This window comes from Pocillopora damicornis, chromosome 6, assembly GCF_964200805.1.
Source record: "Pocillopora damicornis chromosome 6, jaPocDami1.2, whole genome shotgun sequence".
Lineage (NCBI taxonomy): Eukaryota > Metazoa > Cnidaria > Anthozoa > Scleractinia > Pocilloporidae > Pocillopora > Pocillopora damicornis.
The window spans coordinates 4,817,501-4,840,014 of record NC_142675.1 but is presented as its reverse complement, the minus strand read 5'-3'; the positions used below and the strand labels follow the sequence as shown (position 1 = coordinate 4,840,014).

General features: G+C 38.2%; 2 protein-coding genes across 2 annotated transcripts; both read right to left on the bottom strand.

Moving 5' to 3' along the window:
• Nucleotides 1-1,298: 1,298 nt before the first annotated feature.
• Nucleotides 1,299-4,461, bottom strand: LOC149043566 (G protein-coupled receptor 83-like). Its single transcript, XM_089210351.1, has one exon. It carries the CDS (start codon nucleotides 2,733-2,735, stop codon nucleotides 1,638-1,640), a length of 1,098 nt encoding a protein of 365 aa, XP_089066477.1. The 5' UTR covers nucleotides 2,736-4,461; the 3' UTR covers nucleotides 1,299-1,637.
• Nucleotides 4,462-15,442: 10,981 nt separating this feature from the next.
• On the bottom strand, nucleotides 15,443-19,110 carry LOC149043565 (tachykinin-like peptides receptor 86C). The gene has a single exon (XM_089210350.1). It carries the CDS (start codon nucleotides 17,226-17,228, stop codon nucleotides 16,137-16,139), a length of 1,092 nt encoding a protein of 363 aa, XP_089066476.1. The 5' UTR covers nucleotides 17,229-19,110; the 3' UTR covers nucleotides 15,443-16,136.
• Nucleotides 19,111-22,514: the final 3,404 nt, after the last annotated feature.

Sequence of the window (22,514 nt, the reverse complement as noted above, 5' to 3'; positions counted from 1 at the left end):
TTTGCGGACACATTTACAGGTTATATTCTTGCTGCCATCCTCAGAAAATTAATATTGCCAATCACCCTTTCCTGCTATAACAATAAACTGCCCGGCTGGAGGTTAAAAATGAAAGCGGCATTTTCAAAATCAGCTCCATCCTCAATTGCGAGAGGTATGCAATTGATGGCCTCTTCTAGGAATTTGATACTTGTTTCGTCGTGTTCACTGAGACGTTCCTTGCTTTGTTTTTTTTTTTCCACCTCTTCTCCAAGAGCAATTGCGGTTATTTTCTTCACGGGAATTCTTATTTTTTCTTGATAATCCTAAAATGATATAGATGTTATCAATATTGGGAGAAAAATTAGGATAACTGAAGAAAAAAAAACAGTAACCAAGTCAACCCACAAGTATCGCCAAAATCGCTGAGTCGAACTCAAGCCACAACTACATATGAGAAGGCGAGTGTTCCCACTTCACCTACTAAGGGTCACAGAGTCTCCCCCATCTCTTCGAAAGTTTCCGATGAATATTCAAGCAAATACTGATTTCCGATCTTATCAGTATGCTGGACTGCCTTGTAACGCAGCTCCGTAGGTTAAGGCACCATGGGAAGGTCTGAAGTTCAAATTCTTAACGAGGCCTCAGATTATTTTTTTAGGTTCTCAGCTGCTTGCTCGTTGTAAAATAAAGTGCATATTTCTTATGGTACTCTGTCGAGATATTGCCGAGTTCCCCTTGAAAATCTCATTTTTTCTTATTGTCCCCATTTTGTGCCTATGACACTTGAAACCTAAAAAACAAAATTAACGCCCCATTACACAGAGCTCTTACTTGGATTTCAGCTGAAACTATCATCGTGTGCTACAGAATTAAAGAAAACTGTGAGGAACGATTGGTTAGTATCAATGAGAAAATTATGAATAAACAAACCAAATTAGTAGATAGCGGACAGGTGAATTGCGCTTTTCGCGCGCGTTAATTAGCTAGTTCGCTTATTAGCTAGATCGCCGGTAATGACTGTGAAATACCTCGTTTGACACCGACAAGAACAAAAACATTTGCTGGATAGTTCTGAAAATTGAACTCTATTTCTCTATACTCTTCTGAAATGTCCAAGGCCCTGAATATGAGGTTCATTTTCTCTTTGTTTTTTTCAGTTATTTTTTTCTTTGTTTGTTTGTTTGTTTTTTTTTTTGTTCAAGATTGTATTATTTCAGAACGAATTCAGAGAAAAAAGAAAGAACAAATATTACATCCTTGAGGGAGATCGGGTGGCCAAGTGGTTGGCGCGCTCCATTCTAAACGGAGTGAGACGATTCTTGGTCCATAAGCATTTCTTTTGCTTTAATTGTGTATGTCATAACCGAAGGCTTTTACAAATCTCCTTTCAAAACAGGTAATTTTAACCTAAAATGGTTAAAATTAAATTATTATCGCGAAAACGGTATGCATATACACGGAACGGTTCTTCTCGAAATTTAGTTGCAATTGTCAATTTCTCATGAAATTACTCGGATTACTACAATAGCTTTTATGAAACCGTATATAGGTGTTTGTATTATTTTATATAATTAGTAATACGCAAATACGTTTTAAGCGAGTTTTTATCTTACAGTTACCAAATTAGTAATAAAACTTTCATGTTATGAGAGACATTATATTCTTGATTCTTTCTGGATTGCTTCATCTTCAGGTGGTAAGACGGCATCTGATGTTTTGATGGTGAGACTTGAAGGCAACCGGCTGCTTTTTCTACTGACGATCCTGGTAAATGCTGTATTTATCTTGGTACTCAGAAAAATGTACAGCCATGGGTTAACGGCGCTGTTAGCGTGTCCAAACCAAAAACACACAAAGCTGACAATCGGCTGTGTATGTAGGTAAGCCTTAGATGCGTGAATAATTTGCATCATGTGGACCACTTGTGCTGGAAGCCAACAGAGGGCCAAGGCACAGGTAACAATAATGAGCATCCGAAACACTCTCCTCTTGGAGGTTTCCAGTTGCGCTCGATTTCCTCTCAAATTATTTACTCCAGGTGCAACATGGAACCATAAATTCCATGCAGTTATGGTATACAGGAAAGAAATAACGGCCAAGGGGATGAAATAGTTGACGACGAAAAGGAGCAGGTATATTCCACGAAGAGCCCTATCTGGATCACCCAAGATGTAAACAGATAGCATGCAATAGGAAGAATTATTGAAGTCTTCCACGGTTTGAATAACAAGGAAAATGGACATGGAGACCAGTGAGCCGATCCAAATAAATGGAACGGTTAGTTTAGGCTTTCGAAACCAAAGATGGCGGCGGAGGGGATGAACGATGGCATAGTACCTGTCGATCGCCATGAACGTCAGGCAGAGGACGGATGCTGTTATAGTTACATAGGCAGTGTATACAACACCTTTACACATGACTTTTCCAAATACTCCCGGGATCATCCACAAACCGTCTGTATATATTGCGGAAATCGACCAGGGCATCACAATCAGGGTTACAAGCAAATCAGCGATGGCCATGTTGACGAACATAAAGCTTGTCAGTGATCTGACTTCAGGTTTCTTCCACACGATGTAGATGAGGAAGCCATTCCCTGCAAACGATACGAGCATCGTGATGGCGTAGAGGACTGTCAAAACAATCCACTCGGTATCTGGTTTCATCTTTAGTTCCTGTTTTTTTCTGTTGCTAAAGTTTAATAGGATAAGACTGTTATTACTGAATAAATAATCAGTAAAGGGAACACTCATGGCCCCCCTAAAATCTTATTCGATACCAACCTGGGATGTGGTGAGAGGAATCGATTGTAAATTCAAAGGAAACAAAAACATTAAAATTTTTTTTTTTTTTTTAACAAAGTTCACTTTGGTTGAGTCGATGATATTTCGGGACGCCACTGAAGCTGTGAACAGGAACGGAAATACTGGAAACAGGAAAAGGAATACAGCAGGACATTTTGATTTTCCCCATAAATAACCCTAGTGAAAAAATCTTAGGGTGCGTTCCTTTGGGAGAATCCGGATCAGGATTTCTGATCTGTGCCATTCCTTTCGAGCAAATCCATTTTCAGATCAGTGATCTATCAAATCCACTCTGGACAAGGATTCGTCGGTTCACTGATCTGCGTGATCTAAGGACGGATCATTGGATCACTAATCCAACGCGTTCCTTTAGGCGAAGGATCCGAAATTAATCATTTTGCCCTGCGGTGCTCAATTTCAAACTAGTAGGTACCTCATATATTGACCGGAAAGATTGTTGGCAATCCTCCACAAATTCTGCGATAAACACGAAATAAAATCGATTTTGTAATGTTAAATCGATCGGCCACTGATCGCAGGTACTCAGGGTTCTCCAGTATCCATATCGTAGTCAATATTTGCTTCTATTTTAATTCCATCGTTTGAGTTTACCATGAAAAAATGTGCTTCTAATATGCTAAAAGCCCGTGCAGTAAGACGAGCCATTAACGGAAGAGCTCAATAACCCACGTACATACACAAGTCTTAAAATAGCGTACTTTTTTGGAATTCTCTGAGAGCTCGTCTAAAACTCCGTTCCTTTCATGCGCCGTGATCTGTGTGATCTTAGTAATGAAGTCATGGTTAAGCACTTCTGCAAAGATGTATTAAGTATTCTCATCCTTAAAATATATAAATACTGGTCTTCGTTGTTGGTTTGCCTTTATGACGAAAGCGTTTCTAATTTGTCATCTTCTTATTTGTCGTTTTCCGTCCCGATGAATAAAGATAACTTTCAGAAACAGTTTTTTTTTTAATATTATTTTCAATTTTCTGCACGGTTCCTTCAATTGTTCGCATAATAACAATAACGAAAATTACCAGAAAAATTATCAGAAGGAAACGATAACTATGTATGATATCTTATTGAAGACACCGTTGGCGCATGTATATAATTATTTTTGATGGACTGTAACGTTGTTACAATTAGTTTGGAAACAGGAAATCAATCTGCCTATATATTCGCCTTACAAAGTCAACTTGTTTCCCTCCAAATTGTTGTGAGTTAAGACGCGTTGAACGTCTCATGATAATTCAACGTACCTGCGATAGAATGCACTGAAGTCCGCTGTCAGCAAACAGACTTGTAGCCTCTTATTACTAAAGGAAGATTAAAAAAAGGAAAAAATAACATTTCAACCGCACTGATCCGAGCGTTTTTTCAGGTTGATCTGAAATAAGAAACACGGTGAACCTTTGGAGATCGATAAAGTTGCTTCGCCTGTCCAACGGTTTGAGAATTCAATGGCCCGAGACTGAGGAACCCTGATGAATTAAAGAGGTTATTCCTGATCCCTTCCCTTTTTTAACCATTTCAAAATGATTTGCTATGAATATTAATGCGGGTCTCGGTCGCATCTCTTCTTGACAGCTGGACAGGAATATCAAACATAAATGTTTGCGTGTGGGAGTCCTCAAATGGATCTCAAATCCAACATGCCTCATATCAATTTTCAAGACACGTACAACACGGGCTTTGTCTTCCGCTTTGAAAGTCACAGAAAAACTACTTAGAGCTCAGTCAAGAGGTCAAACTTATGAACACCGTTTAGAAGCTATTTGTCTTCAAAGCAAGCCTTATGTGATAGACTTGAGTTAAGTTACATAGAGGCAGAGTATTTTTTATGGATGTTACCCATAATTTATTGAATAGGGATAATTATTGATTTACCATCAAATTAGGACATGTCACATGTCATTTACAGTCCGTTCCTCTAAATAATCCCATTTTTGCCTTTGATCTCCCCGTTGATTTTAATTCATAAACTTGAGTATAAAAAACAAACAAACAAGAAAGAAACCCTCTTTACGTGCGGAAATTCAAGATCAACTCAAAAAGAAGATTTTGTACTTTCTCGCTAGTCTTAAGGAAGGTGCTCCGTATTTTAAAATTCATTTTAGTGGGCAATTAGCCAAGTGGTCTCACGAACAGTGTGACAAACCAAAGAGAAAGTTGCCTTCAGTGGAATGAACAATTTCAATGTAATCTAGGAAGGTGAAGGAAATCTGGGGAAATTGCGAAATTATGTTCTACGTATGTCATTGTACTTCTTTGTGAATTTGTCGGTTTGTTCTTGATCATGAGCAGCTGTGAATCAATGACAGACCTTCAGTGGGCTCTATTAGTTCGACAAAAAAATAATGCACTGGGCAAATAACACGCAATTAAGTTTAATAAAAAAAAAATGATAATCTAGCTTTAAGTCAATGGCGTCTTGGAACGCAAGGTTTTGTTATTTAGAATTCTATGGTGATTGATCGTAACAATGCACAAAAAGTGGAGACAAATTCCTTATAAATTTGTTTCCTTACACTGTGTTTTCATAGCCTGCATAATCATGGGAAATCACACGTCACATTTCGGATCACTTTACTGATGTCAAAATCAAAATGTTAAAAACGAGAACTTTTCCAATATTTTACCTCAATGAAACCAACATTTCAACGTTCACTACAAAATCAAAACAAATCTCAATTCTTGTACTTGTTGTGGCTGAGTAAATACTTGTTTAATATAACACAAACGAAAAGCTCTCTCTCATGAATTAATTGATATAGTTTCTAATCGTTGTTTCTTTAATTTGACTGCAAGAATCTGTAGTCAACTTTGGCCTTTATGTTTAAAGGTTCAGTTTCTACATTTCCCCAAGAGTCTCCATCAGCCTGACTGTTAATAAAATAGTTCAATTAATGTTTGATGGATGGTGCATTGACAGGGGATAGGAATAGCGCTTTGACGCGGCGCTTTGCAGCTTTACATTTCCTGAACTAATCAATTCCTAATGATTCAAGTTTAGGAATCAGTTTTTGTCAAGATCATGTCGCATTCATATCGAAAGAAGCAGCCAGAATAAATATTTTTTGTGTGGCGCTATACAATAAGTATAGGAAATGCTTTTGTGAAAAATTATCTTCAAAACCAGCTTCTGCGAGGTAATTTGACGCTGAACAGCTAGGACCACACAATTATTTACCTTCAGCTTTTTGGAAGACAAAAACGTACGGAAAGTTTCTCTGCTTTTTGTTCAGGCGCAAAAGAGAAAACTTGGCGAGAACGAAAGCTAATTCAGTAAAAAAAAATTCTGCATGAACACTCTTTCGTTCAGATGCAAATTGACATAGGATCTTCAGCATAATAATCAATCTTACAAGAGACATTAAATTTAAACAAGATATTGCGCCAGTTTGGCCCTTCGCTAATACTCGTATGGTTGAGTAAGTGTTGGAATAAACTTGGAACATAAGCACCAGCTCAGCTTAACCAAGGCGAAATATTTCAAGTCTCCATAGTTAAAGCGGCACATGAATCATTTTCTTGAACGTAGCATTTCTATGATTGAGGAATCATTGCGGTATCAGGAAGTAGCCCACATAACAAGAAAATCCGGCCGAGAAACTAAACCATATTTCAAATATCGTCAGCGACATTTTCATTTCCACAAAAAAGATAAGCTCATGGTATGAAAATCATCAAGAGACATGATGCATGAACACACTTTCGTTCACATGCAAATTGACATAGGATCTTTAGCATATTGCGCCAGTTTGGCGCTTCGCCGCTAATACTCGTATGGTTGAGTAAGTGTTGGAATAAACTTGGAACATAAGCACAAGCTCGGCTTTTAAGTCTCCGTAGTTAGAGCGGCATGTGAATCGTTTTCTTGAATGTAGCATTTGTATCATTGAGGAATCATTGCGGTATCAGGAAGTAGCCCACATAACAAGAAAATCCGGCCGAGAAACTAAACCATATTTCAAATATCGTCAGCGACATTTTCATTTCCAGAAAAAAGATAAGATCATGGTATGAAAATCATCAAGAGACATACTTACGGCATATGAGACTCCTGCTTGCATCAAATTACATTAAACGAATAAGGCTTACATCACTTACCATCCACAACTGAATCAGGTTCAGTGTATTTTGGCATAGAGCCCTGTGGCTGCCTTGTTCGTTCAGTTTAAAATGCTAGCAAAAATGAGCACAGAGCGGAGAGGTTTAAGTTTTAAAAGTACTGTGTGATAGTCACTGGAGCTCGATAAATGAAATGACGCTTATCTCATGTGACACGATGGCTGAGCAAACCAGAAATGAAAAAGACGCATGTACAGGTACGGTTGAACCGTGCGACGAAAAGCGTCAAGCGACGATGCCTACGTAAATGATAATAAAACTGACCTAGACACCTCTTCGCGATCTGTGTACTTGTTCAGTTGGAGATTCGAGCAGAATACCCCTATTACTGTATAGTTAGTTCATTGGCAAGCTAGCGGAAGTTGTTGCAAAGGGCCTGCTCTGAGTCGCAGATTTTGTTCTTACTGTGCTTTTGGAAACGAAAGTGGAGGAGCTTCTAGCCATGGTAGAGACACCAGAAATAGGTTTAAAATAGCATAAAATTGTGGCCGTGCAGTGTTGAAATGACACAGGTTTATCAACACAGGTAACAAAACAACTCTAACGAAAACAGACAATACCGCGCAAACCATGTACAGGGCTGCGATCTCTAGCCGTTGGGTCGTTAGCTGAGACGACAGACATTTTCTTTAAGAGAAAATAATAGACGGTGACTTACTTGCAGACTCTCTTGACAACAGACGACCAACAACAGTCTGCCGTCAATCGTAGCGAAGATCATTCGTAATTTAGTCGCGACTTCTAACTCATCCGGGATAGCATTTTGATTTTATGATTAATTAAATCTCAGTTATTTTTATTACACTCGATAATAAATTTCGTTTATAAGCAAGTTAGCTGAGTGAAGTCTTCCTTCGATCAGTTGACAAAACGAACTGGTTTGACTGGTGTGCTCGTTGGTTTGAGAAGTAGAACGTTTAGTTCGATGACGAACACACTGGTTCAAAGCTGTCACTCTAGGCTATCATCAAACCAAATCATCTACCAGCGCCGCTTAAATAAAGTAATGGGAGCATCTACACAGCTAGTGGCGTGTTTGACTCGGCAGAGGATGAAAGAACGAGGAATAATGGATGTGCGTGTTTAGTCTTAGGTCTATATATGTGGTGGCTCGGTTGGCATAGCAGTGGATGAAAGAACGAGGAATAGTTAAATCATGTGCAAACTTAGGTCTATATAGCAACGAATTTATGTCTGGAAATTGCTGGTACGGTTGAACCGTGCGAAGGAAAAGCATTCGCATCAAGCGACGATCAAAGCGCTTGTATCAAAAGACGAGGCTTACGTGATCAATTTTTAACTCAGCTACATTTATTTAGGAGGGTTAAAAGTCCTTAAAAGGATTACAACTCTGATGTACATCGGTTTGGAAAAACAAACATTGTATTTATGTCCGTAATGACGACTCTTCTGGTTTTTTAGAACAAAGGAAAAGCATAGAGTCGGAATTTATTCAGAGAGGTCATCCCACTTTTTTCACACTTTACATCCCCATGTTATTAACCTTTTCGTGTCACGATCCAAAATTCCCAATATTTAATGTTTATCTGTAGATCAATAAATTTGAAGTCATGCGAGAAAGACTTCTATGTCTGACTGCTTTTTCTGTTAAGTTATAACCTGATAAACACTCGCTATACTGACTCCGCCATAACTTTGTATAACAAGATGAATCACACTCATTTTGATTAGTTTTTACTAATGTTCAATTTGAGGAGAGACTCCTCGTTGGCGTCCAGATTATCAATATTTAAGCAAATAAATGTTGCCGTGGGTCTCTTCAGTAATAGCTCACATCAGTGTTACACTAGGCTGTGCTTCGTGTGGCACGTTTTTGTTCTTACAACTTTCGTCTCCTCCACGAAGATGTGGAACTTGAAATTACGAATTGCTGTTGTTGGCACTGACTATCAAATTATAACGTCTGATAACATCTGCATCGGACGCATAAATCAGTCAAAAACGTTTCTGGAAAAAGATTTAAGCCATTTTTCACGAAGGCGGGGTCAAGGAAATATTATAATATTATAACCAGGTGAGGATTCGAGTCTTAGTTCTTCAGGTTTTTCCTTTTTTTTTTCAGTGTAATCAAAAGAGCGAAAAGTCGACTGTACGCAATACGGAACCAATCCCACTGTCCTCCTCTCTTGAAACCTGGTTTGTCATCTAACGGCAGTGATGGCAAATGACGAAAATTAATACCATGAGAAAGAAAAACAAATATTTCCAAATTAAAAAATCTTCTGCCTTAAACAATCTTCCGATTCAAAACACTTTCGACGCGCTGATGAGGCAACATTGACAGGATAGTTCTAATTATCACACACATACGATCCTAAATAAATAGCTGAAAATTACCAATATCAAATGTGTCTTCCACTCATAATGTTTTCACAAACCTGTATTTAATTTCTCTTGCACTTTTTAAATGTTTCTTACTTCAAGGAGAGAGGCCGTCCAGTGAATCCACGATGCGTGAAGATTCAAGCATGGAGCTTGCTGCGTAAAATTCAACCAATTCACAATTGGTTCATATGTCAGCGTGCGTTCATCGAGATATGAAGCATGCGGGAAGTTTGGAGAGCACGAAAGATGCATAAGAGTTGCTCGAGGCGTAGCCGAGAACCAATTCTTTTATAACATTTTCAACCCGAAGGAAAATTTTTTTTCTCGAGGGATGTATTTGCTGACGTCATGAGGGTGTACAATAGGGATATGAAGCACGCTCGCACAATTGAATTTGATTAGACAAATTTACTAGCTATGTTATAAAACACCTTGATGACATCTTTCTTTCAAATTTTTACAGTTTTAATTTCGAAAAAATTGTTTCATTTTTAAATTTGGCCTATTATGTTTTGATTGCGTGGTAGCATACCGTACCCTTTTTTATATAAATTACTGAAAATATGTTTACTTTTTTACATGCTACAATTTTTGCGTGCAGAATACCTGCGCCATCACTGTGGATATTTTTAAAAGACTTTTCAAAATAACTGAAAAATGTTCAATTTATTATTATTTTTTATTTCGTATGTATTGCGTGGTAACGCGGTTTTCGTTAAGACTATCATGTGATCAGAATTTTGGAAAATATGTTTGCATGGTTAAGTTATAGTTACAGCGGGTTATAGTGGGTGTCTTATGTAGCTTTTCCGATCTGTCTTTTCGAATCCAACTGGTGAAACTCCCACATCTTGTCTCCTCGTTCATTTATAATATTTACAGTCCTGGATCTTAAATCTCCAATTCCCTCGCCAAATGAATCCCGAATGTAAACATTTCGTTATTTTCACTTACCCGAAAACGTATTTCAAATTTTTAATCTAAGATGGCCTTCGATGGTTATTTTACAAGTTCCATTGAGGAAGACATCCCAGTTTAGCCCAAACGTGATTCTGGAGACTACACCTGATTTAGGGGAGTATTTAAATGCAAGCAGAACATTACAAATGCTGATCACAAAATAGAATAATAAAAGTCTCCTCCTTATAAAAAAAATAAAGTAAACAACTTCCTTAAAATTTCCATTTTAGACGGATAACGCTTTCCGGGTGTAAACAAGAAATGAGGAAACCCAAACTAAATCAATATATTGTGAAGTCGAACGCCAAAACACATATTGACAATGATTGGTTATCACTGGATTATATCTTCCGCCTACAGTCTGGGTGAACGTGTCTGACATATGAAAACCTCTGCTGCCCTAAATGGAGACCAGACAGTTCTAGTTGATGATGAACAAATTGTTATTTTTAGGTAATGGTGTAGTACATTATGGCGCATCAAATCTAGATCAAAACATAACTGTAAAGTAGAAGAACACCGCTCTTCTGACGTTACGTTATTATCTCAAGTGCATCCATAACTCGATATATGCACAGCTAAAAGCATGAGCAAATTCTTTTATAACAAACAGAGCGACAACAAGGATCTGCGCGAAGAAGCCTTTAATTGTGATAGAGTGCAATTGTGATTTTTTTGGTTTTGGTAAATTCCCAAAGTTACAACAATAAAAGGGGAAATTTTACCTCTAAAGTTATTAATGACCAATTGGTCACCTTTTTTGGTTCCCAGTGAAAGTCTTTTGGCCAAAATTTGCTGCAGATGGTCTTCCGACAAATTCGCGAAACGTGCAACTTGCGAGTTTTTTTCGGCTTTATTTCTGTTGCTTCTTGGATGAGGACCTAAAAAGTCAATGCCGATAGAAAAATTGGGCAGTTCTTCGCTGGTGTCTTCCATATTTCAAAGAAAAGGAAAACTGCACTGCAGCTTAACAGGATGGAAACTCTGAAGCCAAGTAAAATGATCACTTCATTGTTCATAGCGGCTCAATAGGACTTATATAGGGCAAGCACGCACGCTAAGCTATAATAAAGCGTTTTAAAATGTGACTGATTTCTCGGGGTTTTTCAGTAAAGGTAAATACTGACGCAGTTGCTTCGCTTGTCTCTCGATCCGTAGACGTTTCAACAAATTTGTATAATAAACTTTTCAATTATCTTTCTCAGGATACTTACTTAAAGACAGGACTGACCTCAACGAAAAAATATATCGATCACCTTCGTAAACAGGATTTTTCAAATTGTCAGCTTCATAAAAAATTGGTCCATGCTTAGCGTGCGTAAATCGAGGTTTATATAATAAGCTCAGTTATGCACGCGTTTTGATTGGTTCTCACTTATGATCTATTGGAGGACAGACGTATAGATGACGTCATCATTAAAACTTTTTTTTAATTCTTTATTATATAAAACAAATAGATTCCAAGTTACCGTGTGTCTCTTCAGTAATAGATCACAGAGGACGTCAAAATGTGGTAAGAACAAAAAAGTGGCACACGAGGCGCAGAAAGTTTGGAGAGCACGAGATACCTCTTGCTAACCGAGTTCGAGGGCAAAGCGCATAAATCGAGCAGAAAAAACCAGGTTAGTACTTACAGTTAGTACTTATGTTATAAACCAACAAAAATTTCTGAGGGATCCGTATCTGGCATTGAAAGGAGACGTGAGATGAGCGAAATCCATACAGAGTGGTTAATGACTCTGCCACGTATTCCAGTATTTTTGACGGCCTTGGAAATAAATTTGCCAAATGGCTCTTTCCTAAAGAACTTTTTATATACCAAACATCATAACTTGCTTTTTTCTGGAGTTTACTGCGACGAAAAACGATTTATTTCGAGAACAGTGACAATACTCTGACTTAGTTTGGGGGGTTTATGTTACTGATAAACTACTAAAATGTATGCAAAAACGTGTATTTCACGACACTAAACCAAACATCACTAAAGGGAGAAATTGATTCATCGAGACGTGCCGTATCTGTATAGCATAAATATAACTACTCAAATTATGTATTGGAGATGATCCGGCATCAGAGCGAAATGACCCACTTTTTGCCATAAAACTTTACCGTGAAGGATCATGCAGCGGGATTCTGAATTGAATGACCTAATAATGGTGTTATTTACTTTACCATTAGGTTACTTTAATATGCATCTCCACAACTTTCGCAGTCTTTCAGGATTTCTGGACAATCTATTTCCCTTTGAATAGGTTATTTTACAGTTGTGTACTTAGTTGCCAAGCCTTTGATTTGAAGTGAGGCTGAAGGTGACCTTGTTAACACTTCGCCATCGTTTGATTAATATGTGCACGCTTTTTTTTTTTAAGCTGAATCTCTATCACAGTAACTTTGCGTTTCCTGTTATGCCAAAAATAAAATCAAAAACACAAAAGTCAAAAGAACAGAATAGGTAACAAAGGCCAGGAAATCAACTGAAAAAATTTTCTGTTTGGGATTCCTCGGTACTTCAGTGTTTCCCTTAACCCTTTCACATCCAAGATCTCATTAGTTATTCTCTTTTCTGTTTGCTATACAACTCTTATGATGTTAGCTCTGAGAATTTGGTATTGGATCAACTAATAGTCCCCTAGCTGAAAAAATTTTTTTCTCATCACTTGCCTGTTTGATATTGTATTGATTTGGTAAGGAGAAATTCTGTCTTGGTCACTCATGGGAGTTAAAGGGTTACGTCAGAAAAGTTTTATAACCATGCATCATTGCATACAAGGATTTTCTATACATTTCTCGCGATGAATAATAAAATTGAGTATCGTAAACGATGTAAAAATATGCTTACGTCTCTCCTTTTTGCTTCAAAATTTTCTTCATTTTTATTTCGACTTTGGCAACAGTCTCGTAGTTGGGTGTCCGAGTAACTTCGTTAGTTTTCCATTGTATAACCTTCCATAAGGTTCAATGACAGGGAAAACTAGCTTCTGAGTAGACCCACACTAACAGGAGGCACCAAGACTCCTGGTTGTCTCCTTCTTTATTACATTTTCTACAGCTAACCAAATTGTCTCTCTCTTTTATTCACTGTAGTGCACGCTCTAAAGTACGTTATTAGTGAACATGTGGGTAATGCGCTGACTGTCTCTACAGAGTTTAACCCTTTGTTCAAAATTCTGACCCGGTCAAATGTATTTTTTATACAAGTGCACTAAACACATCCAAACATGACCACCGACGAACGTCTTCGTTCGAGAAACAAGCCTCATAAATAGAGTCAGCACAAACTATTGTTAATGTTTAAATTACGAGTTCGACCTTGCGGGCTTCTGAAATTGATAATACTCGCACAACTACTATACAATAATCAGCTAAAACTTTTACGTGTGAAATTTAAAAAACTGAAAATAAAGTTCTCAACACGACCAGTTTAGAAACAAAATTTCAAGTTCGAGTAATTGCACAACCAGAGGAGAAAGACAGCAATGAAACGTATCGTAAAGGGGTGAGACTGATACAATCTTTGAATACTAATCTTAAAAAACCTTGCATCGTAATAGCACTTCACAACACTCTCTTTTTCCATGCATTTACTTAGCAGTACTCAACAATTTAATCTGCAAGAGCGGCTTTCAGAACATAGCGATCAGGAACTACGAAGGCAGTGACGTTCTGTGTATCGCAGAGAAATTAACTAAAAGGGGACCTTTGGCTAGAGTGTTTGGGGCTCTAAAATGCACAACTTAATGAGACATAAAACCTATATTTAACTCTCCAAGATTACACTTAATTAGACCCGAAAGCCTTGATGACTATTTCAGCGAGAAACAATAACAAGGTGATACTAGAAAAACCAAATGTGCCTTCGTTTCAGAGGTACATCAGTCAGGGTTTGCGGACACATTCACAGGTTATATTGTTGCTGCCATCCTCGGAGAAGTAATATTCCGAATCACCCTTTCCTGCTATAAGAATAAACTGCCTGACTGGAGGATTAAAAATGAAAGCGGCATTTTCAAAATCAGCTCCATCTTCATTTGCCAGAGGTATGCAATTAATGGCCTCTTCTACGAATTTGAGATTTGTTTCATCGTGTTCACTGAGACGTTCCTTGTTTTGTATTTTTTTCGACCTCTTCTCCAAGGCCAATCACGGTTATTTCCTTCATGAGAATTCTTATTTTTTCTGGATAATCCAAAAATGATATCGATCTTATCAATATTGGGAGAAAATTAAGATGGCTAGAGGAAAAAAAACCGTAACCAAGGCAACCCACATGTACCAGAATCGCCAGGGAGTCGCATCCAGGCCAGAAATACATAAGATGAGGCGTGCTCCTACTCCACCTACTAAGGGTCACAGAGTCTCTCCCATCTCCTTCCCCCTCGAAAGTTCCGATGAATATTCAAGCAAATACTGATTGCCGATCTTATCAGTATGCTGGACTGGCTTGTAACGCAGCTCCGTAGTTTAAAGCACCATGGGAAGGTCTGATGTTCAAATTCTTAACGAAGTCACAGATTATCTTTTTCAGGTTCCCAGCTGCATGTTCGTTTTTAAATAAAGTGCATATTTTCTTATGGTGTTTTGTCAAAGGAATTACCGAGCTCCCCTTGAAAATCTCATTTTATCCTATTGTCCCCATTTTTTCCCTATGACACTTAAAACCTAAAAAAACAAAATTAACGCCCCGTTACACAGAGCTCTTACTTGGATGTCAGCTGAAACTATCATTGTGTGCTTCAGAATTGAAGAAAACTATCCTTGTGTGCTACAGAATTAAAGAAAACTGTGAGGAACGATTGGTTAGTATCGATGAGAAAATTATGAATAAACAAAACAAATTAGTATATAGCGGACAGGTGAATTGCGCTTTTCGCGCGCGCTAATTAGCTACTTCGCTAATCAGCTAGATCGCCGGTAATGACTGTGAAATACCTCATTTCACAACGCCTATCTTCTCATTATTATTAAAAATTTATTCATTTGCTGGATAGTTCTGAAAATTGAACTCTATTTCTCTATATTCTTCTCAGATGTCCAAGCCCCTGAATATTAGCTTCATTTTCTATTTTCCTTTTCAGTTGTTGTTGTTGTTGTTTTTTTTTAATTATATTATTTCAGAATAAATTCAGACAAAAAAAAGAACAAATATTACAACCTTAAGGGAGATCGGGTGGCCAAGTGGTTAGCGCGCTCCATTCTAAACGGAATAAGACGATTCTTGGTCCATAAGTATATCTTTTGCTATAATTGTGTATGTCATAACCGGAGGCTCTTACAAATCTCCTTTCAGAACAGCTAATTATAATCTGAAATAGTGAAAATTAAATTATTATCGCGAAAACGGTATGCAAATACACTTAATTAACGCTATCCGGAGCACTGAATAAACATGTCAATGTTTCCTTTTTCATCAATACCCCATCATGCTCATTTCAATCAAATTGGAAAACAGATGTTGTAAATAATCAAATTCTTTAAAAATACCAACCAGCAGGGGGCACACCAGTTGGCTGTATACAAAGCGAGTCAAGGAATCGACCCTACGGAAAAATGAGAACAAATCCAGCAAGTATTAGAGTAGAGGGCTTGCACCCGTGACCACCAGATCACTAGTTCAGCACCCTCACCATACTACCTAGAACATCGCAGAAGCAATGCCAGTATGCTTCTTCCTATAGTTCACTATGCCACGGATCCCCTTTTTTATTCTTACTAGCCGATAGAACGGTTCTTGTCGAGTTGCAATTATCAATTTCTCATCAAATTACTCGGATTACTACAGTAACTTTTCTGAAACCGTATACAGGTGTTTGCGTTATATTATATAATTAGTAATACGCAAATCCGTTTTAAGCGAGTTCCTATCTTACAGTTACCAAATTCGTAATAAAAGTTTCATGTTATGAGAGGGATTATATCGTTGATTCTTTCTGGATTGCTTCATCTTCAGGTGGTAAGACGGCATCTGATGTTTTGATGGTGAGACTTGAAGTCAACCGGCTGCTTTTTCTACTGACGATCCTTGTAAATGCTGTCTTTATCTTGGTGCTCAGAAAAATGTACAGCCATGGGTTAACGGCACTGTTGGCGTGTCCAAACCAGAAACGCACAAAGCTGACAATCGGCTGTAGCTGAAACTTTGATGAGCGAATGACGATCATCATGTGGACTACTTGTGGTGGGAGCCAACAAAGGGCAAAGTCACAGGTAACAATAATGAGCACCCGAAACACTCTCCTCTTGGAGGTTTCCAGTTGCGCTCGATTTCCTCTCAAATTATTTACTCCAGGTGCAACATGGAACCATAAATTCCATGCAGTGATGGTATACAGGCAAAAAATAACGGCTAAGGGGATGAAATAGTTGACGACGAAAAGGAGGAGGTATATTCCTCGAAGGGCCCTATCTGGATCACCCAAGATGTAAACAGATAGCATGCAATGGGAACAATTATTGTAGTCCTCCACGGTTTGAATAACAAGGAAAATGGACATGGAGACCAGTGACGCGATCCAAATAAATGGAACGGTTAGTTTAAGCTTTCGAAACCAAAGATGGCGGCGGAGGGGATGAACGATCGCATAGTACCTGTCGATCGCCATGAACGTCAGGCAGAGGACGGATGCTGTTATAGTGACATAGGCAGTGTATACAACACCTTTACACATGACTTTTCCAAATACTCCCGGGATCATCCACAAACCGTCTGTATATATTATGGAAATCGACCAGGGCATCACAATCAGGGTTACAAGCAAATCAGCGATGGCCATGTTGACGAACATAAAGCTTGTCAGTGATCTGACTTCAGGTTTCTTCCACACCATGTAGATGAGAAAGCCATTCCCCGCAAAAGCTACGAGCATCGTGATGGCGTAGAGGACTGTCAAAACAATCCACTCGGTATCTGGTTTCATCTTTAGTTCCTGTTTTTTTCTGTTGCTAAAGTTTGATAGGATAAGACTGTTATTACAGAATAAATAATCAGTAAAGGGAACACTCATGGCCCCCCTAAAATCTTATTCGATACCAACCTGGGATGTGGTGAGAGGAATCGATTGTAAATTCAAAGGAAACAAAAACATTAAAATTTTTTTTTTTTTTTAACAAAGTTCACTTTGGTTGAGTCGATGATATTTCGGGACGCCACTGAAGCTGTGAACAGGAACGGAAATACTGGAAACAGGAAAAGGAATACAGCAGGACATTTTGATTTTCTCCATAAATAACCCCAGTGAAAAAATCTTAGGGTGCGTTCCTTTGGGAGAATCCGGATCAGGACTTCTGATCTGTGGCGTTCCTTTCGAGCAAATCTATTTTCAGATCAGTGATCTATCAAATCCACTCTGGACAAGGATTCGTCGGTTCACTGATCTGCGTGATCTAAAGACGGATCATTGGATCACTGATCCAACGCGTTCCTTTAGGCAAAGGATCCGAAATTAATCATTTTGCCCAGCGGTGCTCAATTTCAAACTAGTAGGTACCTCATATATTGACCGGAAAGATTGTTGGCAATCCTCCACAAATTCTGCGATAAACACGAAATAAAATCGATTTTGTAATGTTAAATCGATCGGCCACTGATCGCAGGCATTCAGGGTTCTCCAGTATCCATATCGTAGTCAATATTTGCTTCTGTTTTAATTCCATCGTTTGAGTTTAGCATGAAAAAATGTGCTTCTAATAAATAGTGCGTGCAAAAAAAGCCCGTGCAGTAAGACGAGCAATTGAGGAAAGAGCTCAATAACCCACGTACATACACAAGTCTTAAAATAGCGTACTTTTTTGAAATTCTCTGAGAGCTCGTCTAAAACTCCGTTCCTTTCATGCGCCGTGATCTGTGTGATCTTAGTAATGAAGTCATGGTTAAGCATTTCTGCATAGATGTATTAAGTATTCTCATCCTTAAAATATGTAAATACTTGTCTTCGTTGTTGGTTTGCCTTTATGACCAAAGCGTTTCTAATTATTCATCTTCTTATTTGTCTTTTTCCGTCCCGATGAATAAAGATAACTTTCAGAAACAGTTTTTTTTTACTATTTTCAATTTTCTGCACGGTTCTTTCATTTGTTCGCATAATAACAATAACGAAAATTATCAGAAAAATTATCAGAAGGAAGCGATAACAATGTATGATATCTTATTGAAGACACCGTTGGCGCATGTATATAATTATTTTTGATGGACTGTAACGTTGTTACAATTAGTTTGGAAACAGGAAACCGATCTGCCTATATATTCGCCTTACAAAGTCAACTTGTTTCCCTCCAAATTGTTGTGAGTTAAGAAGCGTTGAACGTCTCATGGCAGTTGAACGTACCTGCGATAGAATGCACTGAAGTCCGCTGTCAGCAAACAGACTTGTAGCCTCTCAGTACTAAAGGAAGATTAAAAAAAAGGAAAAAAAAAACATTTCAACCGCACTGATCCAAGCGTTTTTTCAGGTTGATCTGAAATAAGAAACACGGTAAACCTTTGGAGATCGATAAGGTTGCTTCTCCTGTCCAACGGTTTGAGAATTCAATGGCCCGAGACTGATGAACCCTGCTGAACTAAAGAGCTTATTCCTGATCCCTTCCTTTTTTTAACCATTTCAAAATTATTTGCTATGAATATTAATGCGGTCTCGGTCGCATCTCTTCTTGACAGCTGGACAGAAATATCAGACATAAATGTTTGAGTGTGGGAGTCCTCAAATTGATCTCAAATCCAACATTCCTCATATCAATTGTCAAAGCACCTACAACGCGGGTTTAAGTCTTCCACTTTGAAAGTCATGTCATTTACAGTTAGTTCCTATAAATAGTCCCACTTTTTCTTTAGATCTCCTCGTTGATTTTAATTCATAAACTTGAGTATCAAAAAACAAACAAACAAAAAGGAAACCCTCTTTACGTGTGGAAATTCAAAATTAACTCAAAAGGGAGATTTTGTACTTTCTCGCGAGTCTTAAGGCAGGTGCTCCTTATTTTAAAACTCATATTAGTGAATAATTAGCCGAGTGGTCTCACGAGATGACGAACCAGAGAGAAAGTTGCCTTCGGTGGAATTAACAATTTTAATTTAGGAAAATATAGGAAAGTGAAGGAAATCTGGGGAAATTGCGAAATTATGTTCTATGTGTGTCATTTTACTTCCTTGTGAATTTGTCAGTTTGTTCTTGATCATGAACAGCTGTGAATCAATCACAGACCTTCATTGGGCTCTCTTAGCTCGACAAAAAACAATGCACCGTGCAAATAACACGCAATTCAGTTTCATAAGAAAATGATGATTTAGCTTTAAGTCAATGGCGTCTCGCAACGCAAGACTTGTTATTTAGAATTCTTCGATGGTTGATCGTAACAATGCACAGAAAGCGGAGACAAATTCGTTATTCATGTGTTTTCTTACACTGTGTTTTCATAGCCTGCATAATCATGGGAAAGCACAAATCACATTTCGGATCATTTTAAAGTCAAAATTCCGTCATGGCCTTCTGGTCAATTTTATTTTTACCTCATAGCCCTGCTATCGAAGTTCAATTGCATGTAAATGATCCCACGTATTTTTGACAGTAAAGTCTGCGCCAGAACCAAAACTTTAAATTCATATAAAATTTTCTTTGCATGATATTTATTTTTATCAATTGAAATCCGACATCGACTTGCCGATTTTGTCTTTCGATAAAACGCGGTAGTTAAACGCCCCACAAGACAGTGCCCGAAAAAATACTTGTTTAATAGAGCAAAAACGAAAAGCTCTCTTTCATGAATTAGCTGATATAGTTTTCTATGGTTATTTCTTCAATTTGACTTCACGAATCTGTAGTCAACTTTGGCCTTTATGTTTAAAGATGCAGTTTCTTCATTTCCTCACGAGTCTCTATCAGCCTAACTGTTAATAAAACAGTTCAATTTATGTGTGATGGATAGTGGATTGACAGGGGATAGCAATAGTGCTTTGACGCGGCGCTTTGCAGCTTTACATTTTCTAAACATTTAAGTTTAGGAATACAGCCTCTTTTTTCAGTTTTGGTTAAGATCATCTCGCATTGATATCAAAAGAAGCAGTCAGAATAAATTTTTTTGCGTGGCGCTATATAATAAGTATAGGAAGTGCTTTTTGAAAAATTATCTCAAAACCAGCATCTGCGAAATAATTTGACGCTGAATAGCTAGGACCACCCAATTATTTATCTTCAGCTTTTTGACAAAAACGTACGGAAAGTTTCTTTCCTTTTCGTTCAGGCGCAAGAGAGAAAACTTGGCGAGAACAAAAGCTAATTCAGTGAAAAAAAATTCTGCATGAGCACTCTTTCGTTCATATGCAAATTGGCATAGGATCTTTAGCATATTGCGCCAGTTTGGCCCTTCGCCGCTAATACTCGTATGGTTGAGTAAGTGTTGGTATAAACTTGGAACATAAGCACAAGCTCGGCTTTTAAGTCTTCGTAGTTAGAGCGGCATGTGAATCGTTTTCTTGAATGTAGCATTTGTATCATTGAGGAATCATTGCAGTATCAGGAAGTAGACCTCATAACAAGAAAATCCGGCTGAGAAACTAAACCATATTTCAACTATCGTCAGCGACATTTTCATTTCCACATAAGAGAAGCTCATGGTATGAAAATCATCAAGAGACTTACCTACGGCATATGAAGCTCCTGCTTGCATCAAATTACATTAAACGAATGAGGCTTACATCACTTACCATCCACAACTGAATCAGGTTCAGTGTATTTTTGCGTAGAGCCCTGTGGCTGCCTTGTTCATTCAGTTTAAAATGCTAGCCAAAATGAGCACAGGGGGGAGAGGTTTGAGTTTTAAAAGTACTGTGTGATAGTCACTGGAGCTTGATAAATGAAATGACGCTTATCTCATGTGACATTATGCCTGAGCAAACAAGTTGAACCGTGCGATGAAAAGCGTAAAGCGACGATGCCCACGTGGATGATAATAAAACTGACCTGGACACCCCTTCACGATCTGTGTACTTGTTAAGTCGGAGATTCGAGCAGGATACCCCTATTACTGTATAGTTAGTTCATTGGCAAGCTAGCGGAAGTTGTTGCATAGGGGCTGCTCTGAGTCGCGGATTTTGTTCCTACTGTGCTATGGGAAACGAAACTGTAAGAGCTTCTAGCCATGGTAGAGACACAAGAAATAGTTTTAAAAAAGCACAAAGTTGTGGCCGTGCAGTGTTGAAATGACACAGGTTTATCAACACAGGTAACAAAACGACTCTCACGAAAACAGACAAAGCCGTGCAAACCATGCACAGGGCTACGATCTCTAGCCGTTTGGTCGTTAGCTGAGACAACAGACATTTTGTTTTAAGAAACTTAAAAATAAATTCATGGAAAATAATAGATGGTGACTTACCCGCAGACTCTCTTGACTATAGACAACCAACAACAGTCCACCGTCGATCTTAGCAAAGATCATTCGTAATTTAGTCCCGATTTATAACTCATCTGCGATAGCATTATGATTTTATGATTAATCAAATCTCAGACTCTTCACGGGCATGTGTAATTTATATGTGATGGATCTTATAGAAAACAAGACAACGCGTGAGAAGACATTTTAAGCTCAAGTGAAATTGACAACTGTACAAAGTCCGCCTCTCTGCGCTAGCGAGATGACAGTAATTGGTAAAGAGACGGGCCCTAGTGAATGGAACTCTAGACTTTGTACTAGCCTCGACCAAACACAGACAATCACGTCCACTCTGACTCGATTTGTTATTACACTCGATAACAAATTCCGTTTATAAGCAAAGTTTGATTTTTTGACAATAGCAAGTTAGAGGAGTGGAGTCTCCCTTCGAACAGTTGACAAATCGAACTGGTTTGACTGGTGCACTCGCTGGTTTGAAAAGTAGAACGTTTAGTTCGATGACGAACACACTGATTCAAAGCTGTCACTCTACACTATCATCAAACCAAATCATCTGCCAACGCTGCTTAAGTAAAATAATAGGAGCATCTGCACAAACAGGTCGACAAAGGCCCTGGTGAAACGCATCAAGAAATGACTGAATTAAACTCCCGTTTTTACTACGGACTCAGGCTATTACTGAAATGCGGACACTTTCATGCCACCCAGCGAAACATTTCACTTGTCTTTTCTCTCTCTATAGCGGACACTTAAGTACTTCGTCCAAAATCCTGACTTACATAATGCAAGGCGACATTACCATAAAAGAAAATACAGAAACCATTCTTCAATTGGCTGCGAACATGAGAATTTCCTGCTTGCGGCCGAATCTTTATCCGGTTCGTGAGGCCACGTTAGAAACTTTA

Coding starts and splice junctions, on each gene's coding strand:
- LOC149043566 (XM_089210351.1), bottom strand. CDS start 2,735: ATGAGTGTTCCCTTTACTGATTATTTATTCAGTAATAACAGTCTTATC.
- LOC149043565 (XM_089210350.1), bottom strand. CDS start 17,228: ATGAGTGTTCCCTTTACTGATTATTTATTCTGTAATAACAGTCTTATC.